The 20680-nt window shown below is 40.6% G+C and overlaps 1 protein-coding gene across 1 annotated transcript; it reads left to right on the forward strand.

Moving 5' to 3' along the window:
* Positions 1–394: 394 nt before the first annotated feature.
* Positions 395–6006, forward strand: LOC124167822. Its single transcript, XM_046545896.1, has 2 exons — positions 395–1916; positions 1968–6006. The coding sequence occupies exons 1-2, from the start codon at positions 1102–1104 to the stop codon at positions 2293–2295; spliced, it is 1143 nt and encodes a 380-aa protein (XP_046401852.1). The 5' UTR covers positions 395–1101; the 3' UTR covers positions 2296–6006.
* The last annotated feature ends 14674 nt before the right edge of the window (positions 6007–20680 follow it).

The raw sequence follows: 20680 nt of genomic DNA on the forward strand, positions 1-20680 counted from the left end.
CATGGTAGAGAAGCAGTGTTACCCCCTGAAGCAATGTTAGGGGATAGAGAAGATTCGGACTGGACGAAAGACCGAGAAAGGTTAGAGGAAGCAAGAAATAGAGCTTTAGAAATGTTAGCCCAGAGACAGAAAAAAGAAGCAGTAAGATACAATGCACAGCGAAAAGAGAGAGAATTCACCGTGGGAGATCTGATCAGATTATATACGCCGAACAGGAAGGTGGGGAAGAGTGAGAAACTTCTGCCACAATACCAAGGTCCATTCAAGGTACTTGAAAGGAAGGGACCGGTCAATTACGAGATAGAGAAGGCGAAAGGCAAAAGGGACATAGTACACGTCTCACGGATGACTCCATACAACCTAAGGTAAGTGGGAAAAAAGGAAATCAAGCAGTCTGATTCATTTCAGAATGGCGGATCTTGGAAGATGTGGGATTTGCAAGGAAAAAGGGCATACCCCTGGAAATTGCCCGGAATGGCCTACTGCAGAATGTTACCCCAGCCCACCGATCACCTTTCCCGACACGCTGACAGTGTCTGGGATGGTATGTGGGGTACTCAGTCACCACATCAAGGTCCTTCCATGTAGTGAATATACATAGGTGGACCCAAGGATCCTCCCAGGGGATCGGAGGGGAAAGTCGATGGAGATAATTCCCTTAGAACTGGGAAGCCAGAGGTTTAATCCATGGGGCCACGTTGTGTGGAATCCAGGACTACCCCTGGAACTGGGTCTGGATTTTCTCCAGAGAGCGGGGGCAGTAATTGACCTGAGGAGCTGCCAGTTAATATTTCCAGGAAACAACGCTCTCCCTCTCCATCGAGCAACACCCTTCGTGTGGGAATGTGAGGACCCCACCGGCCGGGAACTCGACGACATCCTGAGGATGGAATGCATTCCCGGATCAACGGTACTTAATTCCATTCTTCTCTTTTTTATAATAGATCCAAGACTGCCAGGACGACTGGAGAGAGACTTTTGCTTGATTGGTTTACAGCTGAAGGGACCAAACAGTGAGTAAAGGTAGCACACAATGACCCTCCTAACGGCTTTTATTACGATGGGGGGCTTAATTTGTTTTGGTATGGGAACAAAATACCTATGGTTAAGAAAATCAATGCAGGCACTTACTGGACACCGTTGCCCGACGTAGTAGCATATGAGGCATCCTTGCCCAGATTGAATAAAGTTAAATGGGGACGTGAATTTACGAGATTTACACCAAAGGAACATGATTGTGAAAGTCGGGATGATATTTGCTCTGCCATACATACTTTGGATATTACGATGACCAAGCTACAGACTGTTTTAACGGACCTCAATTTAACACCGAAATATTTAAAGATTGGTAACAAGAGAGAGAAAAGAGGATTGGACTTTTTGGGTGCCGCGTTTAGATGGTGCTGTGGGGTTGCTACCGAAAAACAATTTAAATCAGTAGAACGAAATGTAGACACGTACCAACAGAAATTATCAGAATTCGGGAATGCATTACAGAAAGAACATAACTATCTGTTAGACGCAACTCAGAATATACGAAATTATTCCAAAGAAATGGAAAAATCATTTGATGAATTGCAGAAACACGTCATACGAGTCGAGCAGGGGATGAACATGAGATTATTTGAGGGTGAGGCTAAGCACTTTCGCGACCTCATTAGAGTAGTTGGTACTAGTATGGGCACCCAGGCAACATTAATAAATACCATTAAAGAAAATGAGGCTCTCCACTATTGCCGAAACAATCTTTTTCCTATCTCTCTGGTAAAACTTTCAGACTTACAAGATGATTTAAATAACTTAAATAACAAATTAAACCCTTTAGGCTACGAATTAGCACAAAAAGAAGTTACCGAACTGATGACAATGAAAATAGCCCAATGCACGTTACGAGAAGGCGAGTTATTAATTAGATTTAACATTCCTCTTATATAGAAGGGAGCCCAGTGGAAAATTTACGAAATAAGTGCCACACCTTTCGGTTGGAAAAACGAAACCTGTGTAATCTTGCACAACGTAGTCTATGCAGCAGTAGATGGGGGAAGGCTGCGGACACTTTCGGGACCCGCGATGCATGACTGCCGTCCATTTGAAGATAAATTATGTTTTTTACCTAGATTCCATGGGGACACCTCACATGGTCCCCAATGCGCTCTGACGATGTTCAAAGGAGCAACAGCGAAACAATTAAACGAGGCGTGCACTCTCCGCTGTCATCCAGGTCAGAGTACCATTATTACTGAGGTTGCATTTGAAAAATACGTAATAACCCATCCACCCCCTCAATTAAAGTAAACTGTGGCCAGAGATCGCGGGAAATAAAGACCGCATTAGAAGGACCGGGAGCACTTGAACTAGTATTTCCATGTCAATGCCAGGCCAGAATATCAGGAGGCTTATGGATACCGGCCGCATTTCCTTGTAACAAGGATGGAAACGTTCAAGTTCAAACGACTCATGTATTACCGGCAATATGGTCCACATTGGACACCATCGTAGTAGACCCAAGGCGACCCGAAACTTTGCCAGAATTCGAAAACTTATCAGATTTCTTAAATGAGAAATGGGTAATAAAGACCCCGCATTTAAATCTGTCACGTCCAGATTGGGAAATTGATACAAATGTCCCCATGTTGAGAACGGATTATGGAGAGGAAATTGGTAGTACTGGTCTTGTGTGGTGCCTCCTCATGTCTGTTTTGGTTGCCCTAATTACTTACCGTGTATACAAACACGAACAATATATGCCTTACTTGGTGAAAATGGAGGACGGAAGAGAATTATTTGTGGCCAAGAAGGCCCGAAATCAGGGAGAGGTAAGATAGGGTACGGAAACCCTTGCACAATGAGCAGCATCTAGATGCATGGAATAGCATGATTGCATGAAATTTCAGAGATAAAGAAGACAAGCTTGGATAAAGAGAACTAACCAATACACTAGTCTGATGATGCATGTGAACTAACTGGGCTAACATGATAACTAACCGCGGAACCCAACGAAAGGGTGAGAATGAAAACAGTTGGAAAGAAAGACGCAATGCGTTCTTGTCCGGAACTCGCTCACGCCTAAAGAAAAAAGATGTCAGGAGCGTTGGACAAGACCGCCTTGTGAAGAGTCTCGAGACATCTCTCCAATGGAAAGAGAGAATTAAGTAATGGCCAAGTCGACAATCTAGATTAGTTGGAGATAATAGTAGTATCAATTTTGTAGTTTTAAGTGAATTTTTTAGCATTAGTACAAGGTATCTAAGGAGTGGCCTGATCAACCACTTTCTTTTTCCTTGAAGCTCTCTGAAGTGGAAGCCGCTGTCGCGCTCGCCGAGTGGGTAGAAAATGCGACAAACGAAGATGAGGTTACATCTTTATAACTTGTTAATATTAGTCATTGGCAGAGTAATCTGGACGGAGGGCACCAAAGAAGTTCCAGTGGATATAACAGCTGGGGCATTGTTCCGGCAGTTGCCGAATGTCACGCTGTACGAAACAACCATCCCCCTGATATTTAAGATTCCTTACCAGCCCGGAAAAGATTTAAACCTGATGTACCGGTATCTGGAAGAAACATGCAATGAGGCCTGTGGGGAGTCAAAGGAGATCCTGCGGAGGGCGGTATCTAATTGGAATTGGAACAACTGGGCGAACACCTTCGGTGAGTCGCATCTGTCCAAAGATGGTACGGCCTTCGCAACCTCCTTTGCTCTACCGGAGAGACGGCATACGGGACGGATGGTAATTACGGAGCAAGAGGCGGACATCATGGAGCAGGACCTGAGGGCGCTGGGGGGACAATGGGACATGGAGATGGCTCCCCTCACGGTCAGACCCTCTCAGCAGTGCAACGCAGAGAACGGGGATGTCAGACTAAAACTTCTAGAAGTATTGACACTTATTCGGACACAGGCTGACATTCTCCGTTCCTGTCAACATCGGAGACTAGACCCTATGGTTATAGACGTAAATAACTTAAGAGATAAATTAATTCTCATTAGTCAGAAAATACGGCTTGATGGGTACGAATTGGCTATAAAACACCTATCCAGATATTATATCCTTAGCATGATGGATTGTTTGCTGTCTCCAAGTCACGTCTACTTGATCCTTTTACTTCCGTTAAAAAGACAGCATTTTGTACCTGCATTACATACCTTTCTTCCAATACCTTTCGCCAGGGAGGGGCATACCTGCGGAATAAAGATGCGAGCAACGGACTTCGCAATTCTAGCGGAACCACGGCGGATACAGATGAAGGTACTGGACTGCAATCCACACAAGGACGAACTGTGCCTACTGGGAGACCCTTTGGGGGAAACGCTGACTACAGTCCGCTGTGCAGAGACCATGGTGAAAGGGGGGTCGGCAGCCAAACTTACATCGGTCTGCCCAATTGAATGTGTACCATCTGGTGACATGGTCGTCACCAAGATGAGCACCACGACCTACGTCATCACCAACCCCCCTGCCAACGCCACGGTTCAATGCGAGTGGGCGAGGAATCGCTCACATTGGGCTACAGAGAATGTGGGCGCCTTCAAAGTGGATCTCCCCTGTGACTGTGTGTTGCAGTTAGGTGACGCCGAGTTTCGACCCCAGTACCCGTGTCTGTCCGCATCCGAATCCGTTGTTGTCCGCAGGTTAATCCCTGCTCCCTGGGCTTCTATTCCCTCCCTTTCCTTACCCCCCTACGATTCCCTGAACTTTGCCACGTGTGAAGTACTGAAAGACTGTGTAAAAAGTTCTTGGAAACCCTTCAACCCAGTGACAATAATTTACCCTACTCTAGCCGTATGTAGTCTAGTCATCTCGATTGTGTCAGTATTAGGGACAATATACATAGTATACCGAGTGCTGGCACCAAGGGAAAAAATGGACCCTCTTTTAACATCAACGCCAAGGGAAAAAATGGACCCTCTTTTAACATCAACGCCAAGGGAAAAAATGGACCCTCTATTAACATCAACGCCAAGGGAAGTTAACGTGTGCACGTCGTTCAGACGACCCGTGTGTCCTAGAACAGTAGCTCCGAAACCACCGCCGATTGAGACAATACCCTCTAGAAGACCTCCCGCTGTAACTCCAAGACCTATTTACAGCGAGATAAAAGAACCCGATTACCTGCCAATGCGTGACTTTTTGAATAAATAATAATTGTGTTTAGGACTGGTATCTACAGGATAAGTGTTTGTGTTCAGATTAGGTACTAGTGAATTTATGTTATAGTCAGCAATTTTTGATTTTGTGTTAATTGATAGGAATATTATAATCAGCTCTTCAGTCATTATTTTGAACTGGACTCATTTTGTGTATCAGTTGAGTCTCTTATGTGCTTTATTATGAACATGCAGGCTGGACTCTAGTACCACCCTGAGACCCTTTCAGTGTAGCTATGAATAAACTAAGTTTTGTGCAATTGTGGTGGACTCCAGCAGCTATATAATCCGTCCTGATGTATAATTTCTTATGGACAAGCAGCTATGTAACCTTTTTCTGTTTTGTAATTTCTGTGTCTCTAGTCAACTCTCTCGAACTCTCTCTGGTCACTTCGCCCGGAGGTCGAAGCTTTTAGGAGGGGGTGATGTTGTGTCCGTGGCCGCGTTCATGCGGGCTCGTGAGTGCGAACGCGAGTGCGGACGCACGTAGTGCGCCCGCACCTGCGGGTACAGTCGTACGATCAAGGGCACACGAGTTGGGGGACGAGCACAAAGTCACCTCCAACCGTCCTCTAAACACTTGGGCGGAAGTTTCGCAACCGCACCCGCGTCTCGGGGCGGACGTGCGCTGACTACCGGAAACGCTGCGGTTGTCGGCGGACGTGATTGCGAGACATATGCTGGTGCAAAACAGGATACGTTCCAAGTATAAAAGGGAGAGCCTCCGGCTCACAAATCGTCAGTCTTGGCCCAACGTTGGAACGCACCCTGCGGAGGACTAGCCTCCCAGTGAGAGAAGAGAGAGAGAGAGAGACTTCTAACTGTGACGGATAATAAATACCGTTATGAGTCTAAGAAAGTCTGGCTTCTGATTCTCCTCGACTTCCCCGGTTGCAACCCCGGACGGTCCCCGATCCCGCTTTAAGGGTCTTGGTTGCCACAGGGATGCGACAATATCGTACACCTGAAATCGATAAATATTCTGTTGGTTTGTGTACGCTGCACTGCCATATACGATTTTCTGAATGCATATTGTCCATGTCGTATCGATTGGAATTTAAACAGTGTCATTTGATAATTTAAGATATAATTTATTTTAGTTTGGAAAGGAATGCTAAGAAATTTTTCAGCTAAAATTAGTAATATAAATTAAAATAACTATTTTGAAAAAGATGTTCGGGGATTTATTAAAAAACGTACTTACACGCAAGTGGAAGTTTGAAATTTCAGCGCTCCACAAACAAATTCAAAACACTTTCACAAATTCTGCGCACTCAAGAGAACTTACCTTTTCTTCACCACAGTCAAAGTAGAACTGAGGGTATGATACACGTTTTAAAAAAACTAGAAGTTCCCGATGAATTGTCTCCCTAAACTACCCTGTCTTCATCGTATCTTCTTCAACAACCTTCTAGTGCTTACTGAAGGTGCCGAACATGAGATTGTCACGCGATCCATAATTTTCGTCCATAAAATTTAGATTATTTAGTTGCCATCAGTAACCTATGTTCATGATTAGTAGTTATGTTAAGTCACTGAACACTGTATTATTAGCCATATTTTTGAACATTGTTCTCTCCTTCTCAAAAATAAACATTTTATGGATATAAAGTAGAATTGAGGGTATTATACACATTTTAAAAAAAGCTAGAGGTTCCCATGGAAATACCCGCGTTAGGACGGTCAAAGGCTCCACTCCGCGGTGTCATAAAACGACCGTTTTCGAAGTAGAATCCTTAGGGTCAGGGATCGGAGAGTGAAGAAGGTATAAGGGTCTCAGCTGGTATCTTTCTGGTAGGTCTTTTTGTATGAGTCCCAGGAAAACAACTCACTTTTTCGAGGTTTGAACGCTTTTACAGAAGTATGGTCTTCGATCGTATCCAAAGAAAACGAAATGAACTTCGATGAAATGTGCAATAACATCGCATGAAAAACCTCCACTGTCTTCACCATAGAACATTTGAGAATCGGTGTCTTGAAGCAAAACATAAAAAACGTGAATGCTGAGCGCTAAAACCCATACAGCTTCAATAACCTTACCGCGTCGCGGCTAATCCAACTCCCGACGCGCGGAGACGAACCCGGCCGCGCGATCGAAAAATCAATGTGATTTCCGGCGACGCAATTTTATTTCAAATAAAACTGCATAAAAACTTCAAGAAATCTTCAAAAAATGCTCTCATATAAAATACTCTGCGCGGCCTTGCCGGAAACCTATTTGAATCTCTACCTAATGGTAAAACTTCGTCGAAAAACAGTATCCGCCATTTTGTTACTGCACGGTAAGAATTTATGGACTGTATTCTTTAATATTACGGAAAAATAAAGAAAAAACACCATGCCAACAGATTACGTGGTTTTTTATTCGGCAAAAATCCACCCATAACTTCACCATCCACTTACTTTGAAAGATTTACAGAGAAAATTGAAGACGGGCGTTTTTATGGAAATTTGCTCACGTTTGAGCCTCTGTATCTCAGAAACGGGTAAAATCAATATCTTATGAAGTACATATCAATTAATTTCAATCATTTTTGAGTATACCTGCGACGTTTCAAGCTTATTACTCAAAAAAAGCCATTTTGTAATTTTGTCCGGCTTTTTCCGATTTCCGCCCACTGTGCAGCGTGGCCTTTCACTATATAGAGACATAAAGAAATACTGCTGAGCCTGGTGGGAAAAGACGACCATTTATGAATCGTAAACTTGACTCTCGTCATGGCGGCATGAATCATTAGAATATAAAGCAGAGAAAGCAAACTTACCGTGTCCAATGTCACAAAAATACCACTTTTCAATGAAATAACATTGAAATGTATCTTTGTATGTCAAGTGTTAACCTGGACATTATTATTAAAAATGAGTTAATAAAAGCCTGAATGAAATTCTTTGCATGTTATCAATGAGAACCTCATATTAGTCAACTCGCCTAGCGTTTCATTTTTGGAAAATCTCGTAATTAATAATTGCCAAGAGATACATTGTTTTTTCTTTTGGGTATTGTTTCCATACGTATTTTAATCTATAACATGTTAAATACAGGGTAAAATTCGCATTTTTCAAACCTTCGGCATAAATGGGTTAGTTTGCAAGGAAATTGAAAATAAAGGAATTAAATGGTCGTCGAGGGTTAATAAATTATACCGAGGCGGTTATGAAAGCTTTTCACTTCTCAAATCCCTGAAAGAGTATCGCATTGCAGAGGGATTGAAATCATTGCTGTATTTCATAAAATGTTTTCGCATCCTGGTGATCCCATAACCTTTTCAGAGCAGCAAGCGGACTTCCTTTGCTCCTACTTGGTCACCCATGAGATGCTGTATATAATGAAATGAACTCCTAACTAACCAATTTGCGTCAGAAATGAGGCAAAACCATGTCCCTTCCCTTTATTGTCGGGGAAAACTTTCTTTTTTAGTTCTCCTGTCTTTTCACCAAGGTTTATGAATAACCCGTCTCGTTTCTGATTCATTTTGCTATCTAGTGAAGTTTGATACCTAATATCCTGTGGGGACGAAGAATACTTTTTATGTGTGACAGAGGCCTTTGTTAAATTATTTTTTTTTATTTTATTTTTGGCATCGGATACAGGAGAAAGATCTTCAATTAAAAAAGTTTCCCGTTCCCTAATATGATTCAAGCATCGTTTACAATTCAAATTGACGTTTGCTTAGGGGGAGGGGAATAAAAACTTTTATTCATAATGCTTACAAGGAATATTTATAAAAAATATGTAGCCTAATCTACGGACACTCAGCTTAATGTGATCATTCCATAAAATTAGAAGTTATAAATCGTCCATAATGCGCAAATTTTCCTGTAATTAGCGGATATTTTTAATGTAATACGATGAAAGCAATTTACCTCAGAATAGGGGAAAAGTATGGGTAACGATAATAGTAATGCGAGGGACATTTTTTTCTAACTCCAATCGGTCATGAATAGAAAAGCAAGAGATGGATTTAAAATTATTTCCATGCTAAATATTGAGCACACTGGTGGTATCCTGTTAACATATTTGCCTCGGGAATAGTTGTATTGGTCGTGCCCGTGGATGACCTTTACTATAAAATGTAGAATTTCTTCGAGCCTTCCCTATAGGATGTTTCCGCCAATGACTTTCCTACGAATTTTGGTTTTTCCCTCAAGCTCAACGCCCGTATTCTCATTCCTCTCATTCAGCTCATTCCTCTTAGCTTCCCTTTTCTTCTATTCAGTGATCAAATGGTAGTCATACGGCATTCTGGCAAACTTGCACGACGGATAACCGAAAATGCCCCATTGAAATTGCTCATGGAGAAATTGGGCTGCATCAGTTCTGAGATGACGGGCGTTGTCATGCATCAGAGCACTTCCAGAAGTCAGCATGTCTCTTCTTTTGTTTTGAATAGAAATGGACGTAATTTTCCTCACTGCTACGCAATCTTGGCGCAGTTCATTAAAAAATTCTCCTTTCTCGTCGTTAAGATCAAGGTATGCCATTGCTGAAGCCATTCGGCGAGTTTTTTTTCTGTCACTGCGCATTGCACAATTGGCAAGAGAAGAAATTGAGAATGTGAAGTTATTTATACTGCTACTAACTTTGAACTAACAACCTACGGTTAGAAAGGATTCGAGTATGTGGTACGGATAACGCGAAATTGCCTTACCTTCGCAGAACCCACCCGTTGCCTGTTTGGTGTTTTTGATGAGCGACGCAAGGTTGAAAAAAATACTCCATCGTAGGTGGGAGCAGATCTTAGTATTATCCTTGCTTCCAATAACTGTTATTATTTCCAAACTCTCAGTTGAATCTTAATTGCGGCTAATTGTTTATGCCGTGTTCTATACAGCGTATTATCGGCAATCATGATAATTCTGTGAGATCTTGGGGACTCCCTGGCACTACGCCTTAGCATCCAATCTGATGGACAAAGTGATGAACTTGTGTTGCTTCCGCAGCGAAATCTCCCAGTCAGCTCGTATGTATACACCTCTCTTTTACTACTAGGGTGTGAATTCGGGTCCATTAGGGCGAGGACAAGATTAAAGCAAAACCCAAAACCTTGGAAACCTTTGTATTCGTGAACACCATAGTGATAATATAACTCGGTAATTAAGTGAGAAGTGGCTCTCTACAATCAAGAGGATAAATACGGACGAAAGAGAACATTTTCTGAGGAAAAGAATAAGTTCATACTCTAGTCAAAGTTCAGTATTAGCATCTACGAAGAGCTTTTAGATTTTAGGCTTTGAGTTTATTCTGGTGTTCCGTGTCACTTAAACTAACGTTTAATGCTATCGGTGATTGTTTTTCGGGTTCACTCTGCGTTGACTGGGTTTCAACAGTTGGCATAGAAAAAAATATAGTGAACAGTATTCAGCCAAACAGATGAATTTTCGGTGGATTTTCACTATACACTTCTATATTGACTCCAGAATGTCAATAAAAATCGGTCTTGAAAGGCTATTCGTCGTCTTCTGAATATTCATTGATGCATATTGTAATATTGTCCGTCAAAAAAATTCCAGTTAAAATCACGGCCGCTCTTGCAGTTTCATCTTGGTACTGTCCATTGGATAAATAATGAATTTTTGCTGCTATTGTGGCCCAACGCCGTATTCTTCTATATCCATTACCACAATCACAGTAATATGTGTATGCCTTGCCTCATACGATGCCATTTCTGTAAGTATATTCTAAATAAAAATTATAGTTTGTTCTATTTTAATGGTTTTTATCCTTAATATTACCATATTAATTACTACCCGTCTTATTTAACCACGAATCACAATTGATTTAATTCTTTAGTTGGTAATTGAGCTCGCTTGCCTTTCAACGTCGGCATCAGCACACTTAACTCTAAATCATATTCTAAATACTACACAACATCCCGAAATATTCTATCCAGAATTAAAATGTCACCCTTTTTCATGAACATTTTCACTGGATATGCTGATTGCAAGATAGATCTTAAATAATCGGCATCATTTTGATTGGCCATAAAAGATCCGGGCATATCAATCACAACCAATCAAGGGTAAAAATTAGGGAATGGTTTACAAAGGGGAACCATTACTCTTCATGTTTCTGGTTTGCAGCTTAAAGAGAAAAACTATCAGCCCTTGAGTGACTGACCTAACATCCGAATTTCTCGTCGACGTTAACACACTACGTAACTCAGTTACTTGGTTCCATGGCAAACCAGTAAAAGTTCGCGGACAATCAGTTCTCTAGAAAATGGAAGTCACAAAGTTTCGCCGTCAAATTGCGTTTAGATATATCTGCGATTTTTTCCACAAATAGACGGATTTTAGAAACATGCAAAGAAACACTTATGCAATAGATACGGAAAGTGGGAATTCCATATGTAAATTCCGCTAATCTTGTAGATAATCTTTACAGGCAACATGTTTGAAAGGATTAATCAAACTCCCTTCACCTGCAATTTAGCTTCTACGGGAATAGGATGGAGGTAATTTGTAGCGGTGTATCCGCAAATGAAACAACGTAGATATAACGCGTTGAAAACTCAAATCGAGCTCATTTTCTTAATCTACATTCTTACATTCTGGAAGTTTTCGGAGGCCCTGAAGCCATTTTCGGCACCAGTATCCATACAGTTCTGTCCGCGTGGTGGGCACATTAATTGGTAGAATACTATTATAAACAAACAGGATTGTTACGGAGGGCCAGAGCACAGAGCCAAGTGGTCAAAATTGCATATTTTTAATCGCATTTTTTCGCGATCGCGATTTTTGGTGGTGGAACATCGCGATAAAAATTATTTTTTCAATGCTCCAGCTGCAAGGTATTAAAAACATCTCAAGAAAACATTTTTTTGTCCCTCTCAAATATACTTTATGAAAACATGCATTATAAATTTTCAAATCGACGCCATACCTTCTTGTCCCGCTCAAAGTTCTTAAAATAATTTTAAATCTGCACCATTAATAAAGGCTTCAAATTTCGCAAACCGCATTTAAAAATATGCATTCTTGACCGAAATATTTAAAAAAGAGCGAAAATCGTATTTTCGATCTAGCCCGCCCTGTTAGGAATCTAGCGGGCTGGAAATATAAGGAGGTTTGTCCTATTTAATCCCACATCGCATACCGCAAGTACGAGAAAAATTCCGGAGTGGTAAATTTTTACCCTCTTATCCTGCTACGCCCTTTTCGTCTGAGATTTTCCTACGCAGGCGAACGAATACCGATAATACACGTTTCCTTGTTCTCCTCCTTTTACAACATTGATGGCTTGGCAATGTCTTAGTTTCGGGGCTCAACATAGTGGAACACGGCCCGTATCGCCAAAATCCGGGAGCAGGTACCCGGACCCCTCGTCGTATATTATCCTTCTATGTGGCAAGGAACCACAGTAATACAATTTTTCATTCAGTCAGTTTGGGAAAATAATATTTGCTTATTTATCAAAAAAATATATAAGCTAAAAATGGAATTCTTTGTCTTTTGAGCAGCGTTTATGATATTTAAACGAAATTCTACGGTTAATATTATCTTAAATCTCGATTTCAGGATAAAATCAGCATGGAAATTGTTAAGGTATTAAATTCGTTAATGATGACGGTAGGGTTTCATTCACAAATTCTAAAATCCTCAGAGTTAAATGAAAAATTCCATTGGAAGTTTGCAATTTACATGCAAGCAACAATCATCCATATAGCTTATTCATATAAACAAAGTATGAGTTGACAGCGAACCATGCCGCTGGTAGGGTTGTAAACCGTGAAAGGAGGGAGACAAACTACCCTCGGAGCCTAAGATAATGCGAAAACCCCACAAAGAAGGATAAAAAAACGCTGGTGTTGAAAGTGTTTGATTATCTGCAAGACCTTTCTTAACAGATGTCAAACATAAATCATCCATACAAAGGGGACCTAAGAGTCTCATGGAGCGGAGTCCTGCATTCATGCCAAGGAGCGAACTCCACCGTTTTGAAAGGGTGAAGGAAGTTAAAAATGAGCCTCGAGAATATTCATAAGAGTACTTTTTTGATAAAACCACTCATTACATCTGCAAAACATGACAACCTCTAAAGCAGCTGCTGGAAATTCAATCCCTATTCAGATGGCTAAAAAGGCATCAACCAAACTTAGTTCTCTTATGATAGAAGATCTGGGTAAAAAATGGGTGCTTGAAAAGATCTCAGTTTTTGAGCCCCAAGAAGTTCCGACTACCTATATGAACCCTGACTAAAAGACAAAAATTCTTCACCTGGAATCAATGGAGACAGAGAAGTTGGGGCTGGGAGTATTACAAAAATTACTACAAAAGCAAAATTCCCGGGGTTCAGTGGATATAATTAAAGAAATCCAGGAGCTCAAATATCTGAGACATCGTTTGCATCTAAGCACCTTTACGCAATTTCGATCCCCTCTGCAAACGTGGGCTCAGAAAGATTTATTTCCTGCTACAGCATCGTGTTAACAGATTACAGAACAAATCTATACGATGACAACTTGATCACAAAAGCAGTGTTTCATTCGAAATTATTGACATTTAAAAGTAATTTCTCTCTATGTAAGCTGGATATTTGGGTACGCGAAGGATAAAATATGTAAAATAGGTGACTTTAGTCAATACTCAATGTATATCAATGCTATTATTACGTAATAGTATATTATATTATTCCCGGTCAATTATATCCTAGATTAAGAGCAATAGGTGGGCTACTGGAAGGATGGCTCTCAATCAACATCAATTATTTTGCTGTTCAAATAACCCCGATTTCAGGGAAAAACTACATCGCTTTTGTAAAAATATAACAACACTCTTGGCTATAAAATAACTTCACCTTTTGCATGTCCCTAGTGATGAGTTTCTGGAAGAGGAATAATTTCCTACAACATAGCTCTATATTTCGGGGCACCCAATAAACGTGAAAGGTTGTAACGATAGTCTTGTTAGTGTAACTGACCACTTAGATAAACTCGGATGGGAATCTCTGTCAGACCGTATATTGAAAAATTGATAAAACCTTTTAGATTAATTCAAGAGCAGTGTTTTTTCTAAATAAGTTAGCCAATTCTTACGGACGGGAACATACTACGGAAGATGAGATCGTATTAAATGAAATTAGAGAGACAGACTGTAGATAAAAACATATTCAGTATGTCTTTTTTCCATGATCAAAAAAATTTATAGAGGCAGCATTAGAACTGATAAATATATTAGATGACATCCAGTGTTTCCCAGTGGCGGCTGGTGATAATTTATGCAGGGTGTCCATTAGAGTAGATACTGGATGATTAATTTATATTACGTTAATTATAATCCATGAGCATCATCTTTCGTCGTAATACAGTACATAACATGCAAGACATAGCACTGGTACATACGAACCATTGAACTCCATGAACAAAAATAATATAAGCATGCTAATGAAAACAAGCTACTGCTAGCCACACATTTACAAGTGACGGTAGGTAGAATTCATTCTCCTTTTGAATCCAACTTCTCTATCACCTTGTCATTGAAACCTTCGATGCTATCCTGGAACTTTTTTTCAATTGGCAGCTTTGCCAAAGCAGGGAGCCTATCCTTGTCGATCTGGCTACGTAAGAGTGTTATTACACGTTTAACGGTAGAAAAAGTCCTCTCTGTGTCATTAGTTCATCGGAATTGTCACAAAAATTTTCAGTAGTTTACTAATTGTTTCACTGAACGTGTTTTGAACGTAATGTCAACGATAAATACTAGTAGGACTACAACACTGGAGACTTTCCGGAAGTCTTCGTTCAGGTTAATGATTTCAAGCTCCATTTTCAAGCTCAATTTTCGATTGACCCATTGGTTTCAAAGTTACACGAGATTTGCGTTATTTAACGAAAATCCGCCAATTTTTTAGGTGTAAAAAATTTGTTTTCTAAAAACTATTATTAATAGATCTTGCTTTCATGTACGAAAATTCCAGGTTATTCAAACGGAAACTACCAAAATGCCAAGCGCTCAAAGCTAGGAAACTTGATTATGCGCGCGAAAAACGGGTATTTTTGTAGTGAAAATGAAGTACAGGAAATACAATGGCGCGAAAAATTTATTTTAGTACATGATGCAACGTAGAAATAAATTCTCTTGCATATTTTTTTTATTGCCTTGGAATTGATTGCCTCCTTTGGACGATATAGTGCCTCAAACTCGGGTGTCTTGCTTTTTTTACAGACAGTAGGATTCTGGGCGCAGGTAGTGTAGGCGGCAGCTACACTACCTGCGAGTCACTCACCAAACATGCGCGTGCGCACTCGTGTCATTTTGAGTCTGCTCCCAGCACCCACTTGAACAGCACATCCCCAACCCCCACAACACCCCCGAGCACCCTCAAGCGATCGCATAGACCGAATTTGTGCCCAGCGCGATGCCGCAGGATCGCACACTTGCAGAGCAGTGAATTCGCCAAGGAGATAGCTGTAGCGTACTGAGCTTCATATCGCATCCATCAATAGACAGGATTATTATCCTTATTGTTTTAAAGGAATAGCTATCTGTCATTATTCATTCACCTTTGGGTTTGTACTTGCTTGTATCCTTTTTGTTGTAAAGGAAGAGCTATCTTTCATAATTCATTCATCTTTGGGTGTGTACTTGCTAATATGCGTACATGCACTCGCCGCCATTGAATTAGCCTACCAACTTATGTAAAACGAAATGCATGTTTTTAAATTTTATTATTATATCTAACAGCACATGGTATTATAATTTTTTAGTATGTGTTGCTGTTTTTGGACTGTGTGGTGTGCATGTGGGAGTCCAACAACATGCTGGTGATTCATCACCACCTGCCAAACAAAATAAAGGTGGCTCGTAGGGTATGATGTAGATAGATAGGTAGGAAGGCATGTGGCAGGGGGTGATAGGACCCTCAGCCGTCAAGAAAAAGAGCTAATGCTGAAATTTAAATTACACCAAAGTCCTTAATGGTATGAGTGGAAAAATGAATTTCGATATCTAACCGTTCGACTAAATATTATTCAAAAATCAATCCTTTCAGCAGGATTGTTCTATCCTCGAGCAATCTAAGCTTAGCGCGCAGCCTCCGAGTCTCCAGCGGCTACCAGCATAATGTGCTAAATTCATGAGTTACGCCTTCTGTACGTCCGTAAGAGTTTTTGGCGAACCGCGCAGCCTTGCTTTGTATCCTATCATGTTCACGGATTAAGTCTTCACGATCACGGTGAAAGTGACTGTACACACGGTTATTGCAGCGGAGATGCCACAGGTGGAAGCGTTCGAAATATTACCCGTCAAAGGAAAAAGTACAAAAAAATCGAGACGGAGATAAATGGGGAAGCCATAAGAAGTGTGGAAAACAGAGGTTTTTGAAAAACAAAAAGCAGCGAATAGGTCCTATTTTGAAACCAAACAGGATAAGGAACACAATCGTTGCCGGGAAAATGGAATAACAATAGAAAAAAGGCCTAAAAATATTGGCTCTTGTGATGGGTAATGTTAAAAAGAGATCCATTAAAGTAACATAATAAGAGCACTTAATGTCAACTTTGCCTATCACGGCATACTGAATGCAAGCATTTATGTTTTTAACTCAATTTATGTTTTTTGAAAAAATTATTTAAATGTTTTAAATCCGAGACACCATCCACTATCCATGCACGGTCAGCAACTCCCATTACAAATCAAAGATGAAAATAAGAATGTTTAACTTGGCACCCACACAACCAATCAGCATAGTTGTACAAATTATTGTAAAATTTCCGAACGAAACTGTTTTGTGCTTTAAAGGCCTAAATTCTATAATTTCCAGGTCCTAAATTCCATTACTAATGATTGAATGATTCGTATAAATGTTTTTGTCCATTCGAATTTCATTCATTCGTTAATGGATTTAGCCTGAGGGTCCTTTCTCGGCTTACTCTATGGGGTGCATCTGAATGTCATTTGTATAATGAATTCCTGCCGCTTCCACAATCATTAAATTGGACCTGCTAGCTTAGTGAATTTAGAGTATTTCTCACAGAGAAATCCGTTCCAGCAAAGATATATATGAACTAAGGAATTACCTTGCTGCTATCCAAGCGTGTAGCGATGCATGACACTTAGAACTAAATTTGAAAAAAAAATGCATCGTAATGAATTTCTGGAAGAAGAATAATTCCCTACAATGTAGCTATATAATTTGGGGTACCCAATTAGAGACTGTTGAATCCGTAAAATATCTAGGAATTAGACTCAGTAATGATCTATCGTGGAATGAACATATTCGAGAAATAACCGGTCAAGGTTATCGTAAAATGGGTTTGTTAAAAGAATATTAGGAAATATCGACGACTAAGTGAGAGAAATTAGCTACTTTTCCCTCGTTAGACAACATTTAGAATACGCTGCCAGTGTTTGGGACCCTCATGAAAAAGTCTTAATAACAGAGTTAGAACGCGTGCAAAGAAGAGCTCCAATGGTATGTGAAAGGTCGTTACGATAGTCTTGTTACTGTGACTTACCTCTTAGATAAATTCAGATTAAAATCTCTGTCGGACCGTAGATTGAAATGTAGACAATACCTTGTAACGTTTTTTATTTTTCTTTGGTTTACTCCACTTTCAAATACACTTTAAATAAATCAATCTCGGGAGAGACACCCGTCGGCCATCACTCTTACAATGCAACTCCTCTTTCCATACACCTCCTCCCGCGCCGTCCACAACCACAACAATCACCTCCCTCCACCTCTGCTGCTTATTATTACCTTCCCCGGTTTACGTCACATCAAAATCCACAAAAAAAACTTAAATTTATATGTTACATTTGCCCCATTAAAATAATGAGTTGGAATTACATGGAAGGAATTATTTTAAAGCCTTCAAAATTAGTACTGTCGCGGCCCCAACGCCTTCAAACTTTAGCCTTCCTCTAAATAAATTCTATACAAGAGTATATATGGCGTTGCAGCAGAAATTAAACATAAATTCATCAATATTAACCAACATACATAAATATAGCATCTCCTCCATTCACTCATGATAAGTGATACACCACATAAAAGAGTCTCTCTCATTTCTTCCTTGTTTAGATAGGCAAATTAACACATAACCAATGAAAATATTATACACGTAATTTAAAAACAAGAACACATGATATATAAAACGATGTTATTAAGTGATACATTGAACGTGAATATAAAATGCAAATAACTAAACTCTCCGTCCTCTTATCAACATTCATTCTCACTTTTAACCCTTTAAATCACTGGATAATCAACAGGCCATAAACATTTTCACTCCACAACACTTGAAGTTCCTTCATGCTATCTAATCTCCCTCCTTCCGGCTCAATTTACGTCACCAGCCCATTCACTCATAAACAAACACGAATCAAATACAGGCAACATGACATTGAATTTATACACACCACTGAAAAAAAAAACAATAGAATGAGACCTATATAGTAAGCAAATCCACTCATCTCCTATTTTAAATTTTACTCTCTTCCTCTTGTCTTTCTTCCTTCTTCTCGTCACCCGATTTTCGTCCTTTCTTATGTTATTTTCGCGTATCCTAAATATATCATTCGCGATCTTCTCAGAGTCACTTTCTCCTACTGATCTAAGCCATTCATTCCATAATCGCTCCGATTTCTTCCCGAAATGAGCCTCCATTGTCGTGAACTCGGTTATGTGATTGTTTCCTTCCGCCATCATGGAATTGACAAGGTGCTGTCGCTCCGGTTGGCGCGCCTCCGCTACATTGTTTAGTGCAGGCCGCTGATCAGCTGATCGATCGCCCGGCCGGGGAACGTATCCATCGCCGCGAAAGTTATTATCTCGTCGTCCCTCTCTCTGCTGGCTCGACGCTTGCCACTCCCGTTGCTGTGATTTCTTCGAGTCCCATCCGTGCTGCTGGCTGTGCTGGAACGCGCCTCCCGACGTCGTCCACGCACGCTCCTCACGGGGTCCCGATGTATGCCCCCCATCGAACGTCGGAACCCTCAACTTCACCGCGGATGCCACTGCGACGCCGGGTCTTGTGCTTTCCTCACGCACGATGCGTTGGGCTGCTTCTTTATCTGGCACAGCTGCTTTTGTGGTATATTGTTGTCCTAGCTCGTCCTCTATCTTATTGAGTCTTTCCTCCACGTTCTCATGCAAATTCACGTAACTCGCTTCTAACTTTTGGACCTTGACCTCGCTCACCTCCAGCCTCGCTCCTACTCCGTTAATTTTATTCGCGACACCTTCGTCTATCTCTACCAGCGCCCCCTCTATTTTGGCAAGCCTCTCATCATAGCGATGTTCGAATGTTGCAAAACGTTCCTGCGTCCGCCTCAGCTCTCCTGCTATTTCTTCCAAAAGCTTCCTGTTTCTTTCCTCTGCTTCGTTTTCCTTTCTCCTTTCTTTTTCTTCTCTTTCCCTATCTCTTTTCTCTTGTTCTTCCCTAAATTGCCTAAATAGCGCTTGCATCTCAATTATCATCGGTTCCTCACTATCGACGCTAAACTCATACGTACTTATATCTATTCCCTCTTCTTCTAGCGTGTGTAATAATCGCTGCTCTAATTCTGGCTTGGTTCCCCCTACTAACAAGTTCCTCTCTCGCAATACTTGCCGTAGCTCTGCCGACTTCAGCTCCGGAAATTTCTTCGTTTTGCCCGCCATTTTCTTTCTTCACTTCTTCGGGATGGTCCTCTTTCTCTCCGGTTCTCGTGGTCTCACCTCTCGAGTAGTCAGGCCTCTCACGTTGGGCGCCAAAATGTAACGTTTTTTATTTTTCTTTGGTTTACTCCACTTTCAAATACACTTTAAATAAATCAATCTCGGGAGAGACACCCGTCGGCCATCACTCTTACAATGCAACTCCTCTTTCCATACACCTCCTCCCGCGCCGTCCACAACCACAACAATCACCTCCCTCCACCTCTGCTTCTTATAATTACCTTCCCCGGTTTACGTCACACCAAAATCCACAACAAACAACTTAAATTTATATGTTACAACCTTTTAGATAAATTCACGAGCGGTGTCTTTTCAAACGAAGTTAAACATATCTTACGGACGCTTTCATACTGAGGAAGATCAGATCAGACAACTAAAATAAGATATATAGATTGTAGAACAGACAGATTCAGAATGTCTTTTTTTCCACGATCAATAAAAGATTATAACGGCAGCGATAGAGCTCATAAATAGATTGCATGACTTGAAGTGTAGCCCCCTAAAATATGCAAAACTTAATGCATCATTATTAATTTTACTTTTATTTCCAACAGCATAGGATAGTAGAGTTTGTTAGTATACGTCACTTTTTTGGACCGTGTGGTGTGGATATAAAAGACCAATTGCATGCTGCATGCTTGTGATTGATCACCCTCTGCCAACACACTAGAGGTGGCTCGCACGGTATTATGTAGATTTAGATGTAGATTAATTATTTTTAATCATTTCCTTATGTATTTAGATGTATTTTTAACATGGAACTGAAGTCAATCTCGAAAATATTTAACTCAAGGTGGAGGAAAGGCCGTTTTTTTAATCTTATGAGGATTACTGAGAGTTTTGCGCTCAAGACGCTCTTTTGAACTATGAC

The sequence above is a fragment of the Ischnura elegans genome, chromosome 1, assembly GCF_921293095.1.
Source record: "Ischnura elegans chromosome 1, ioIscEleg1.1, whole genome shotgun sequence".
In the NCBI taxonomy this organism is placed as follows: domain Eukaryota; kingdom Metazoa; phylum Arthropoda; class Insecta; order Odonata; family Coenagrionidae; genus Ischnura; species Ischnura elegans.

What these genes read in the sequence shown, in the direction of transcription:
- LOC124167822 (XM_046545896.1), top strand. Translation starts at nt 1,102, where the DNA reads ATGGTTAAGAAAATCAATGCAGGCACTTACTGGACACCGTTGCCCGAC. An exon ending in GGCGAGTTATTAATTAGATT is followed by an intron (nt 1,917 to 1,967) that starts TAACATTCCTCT and finishes TTACGAAATAAG; the next exon opens with TGCCACACCTTTCGGTTGGA.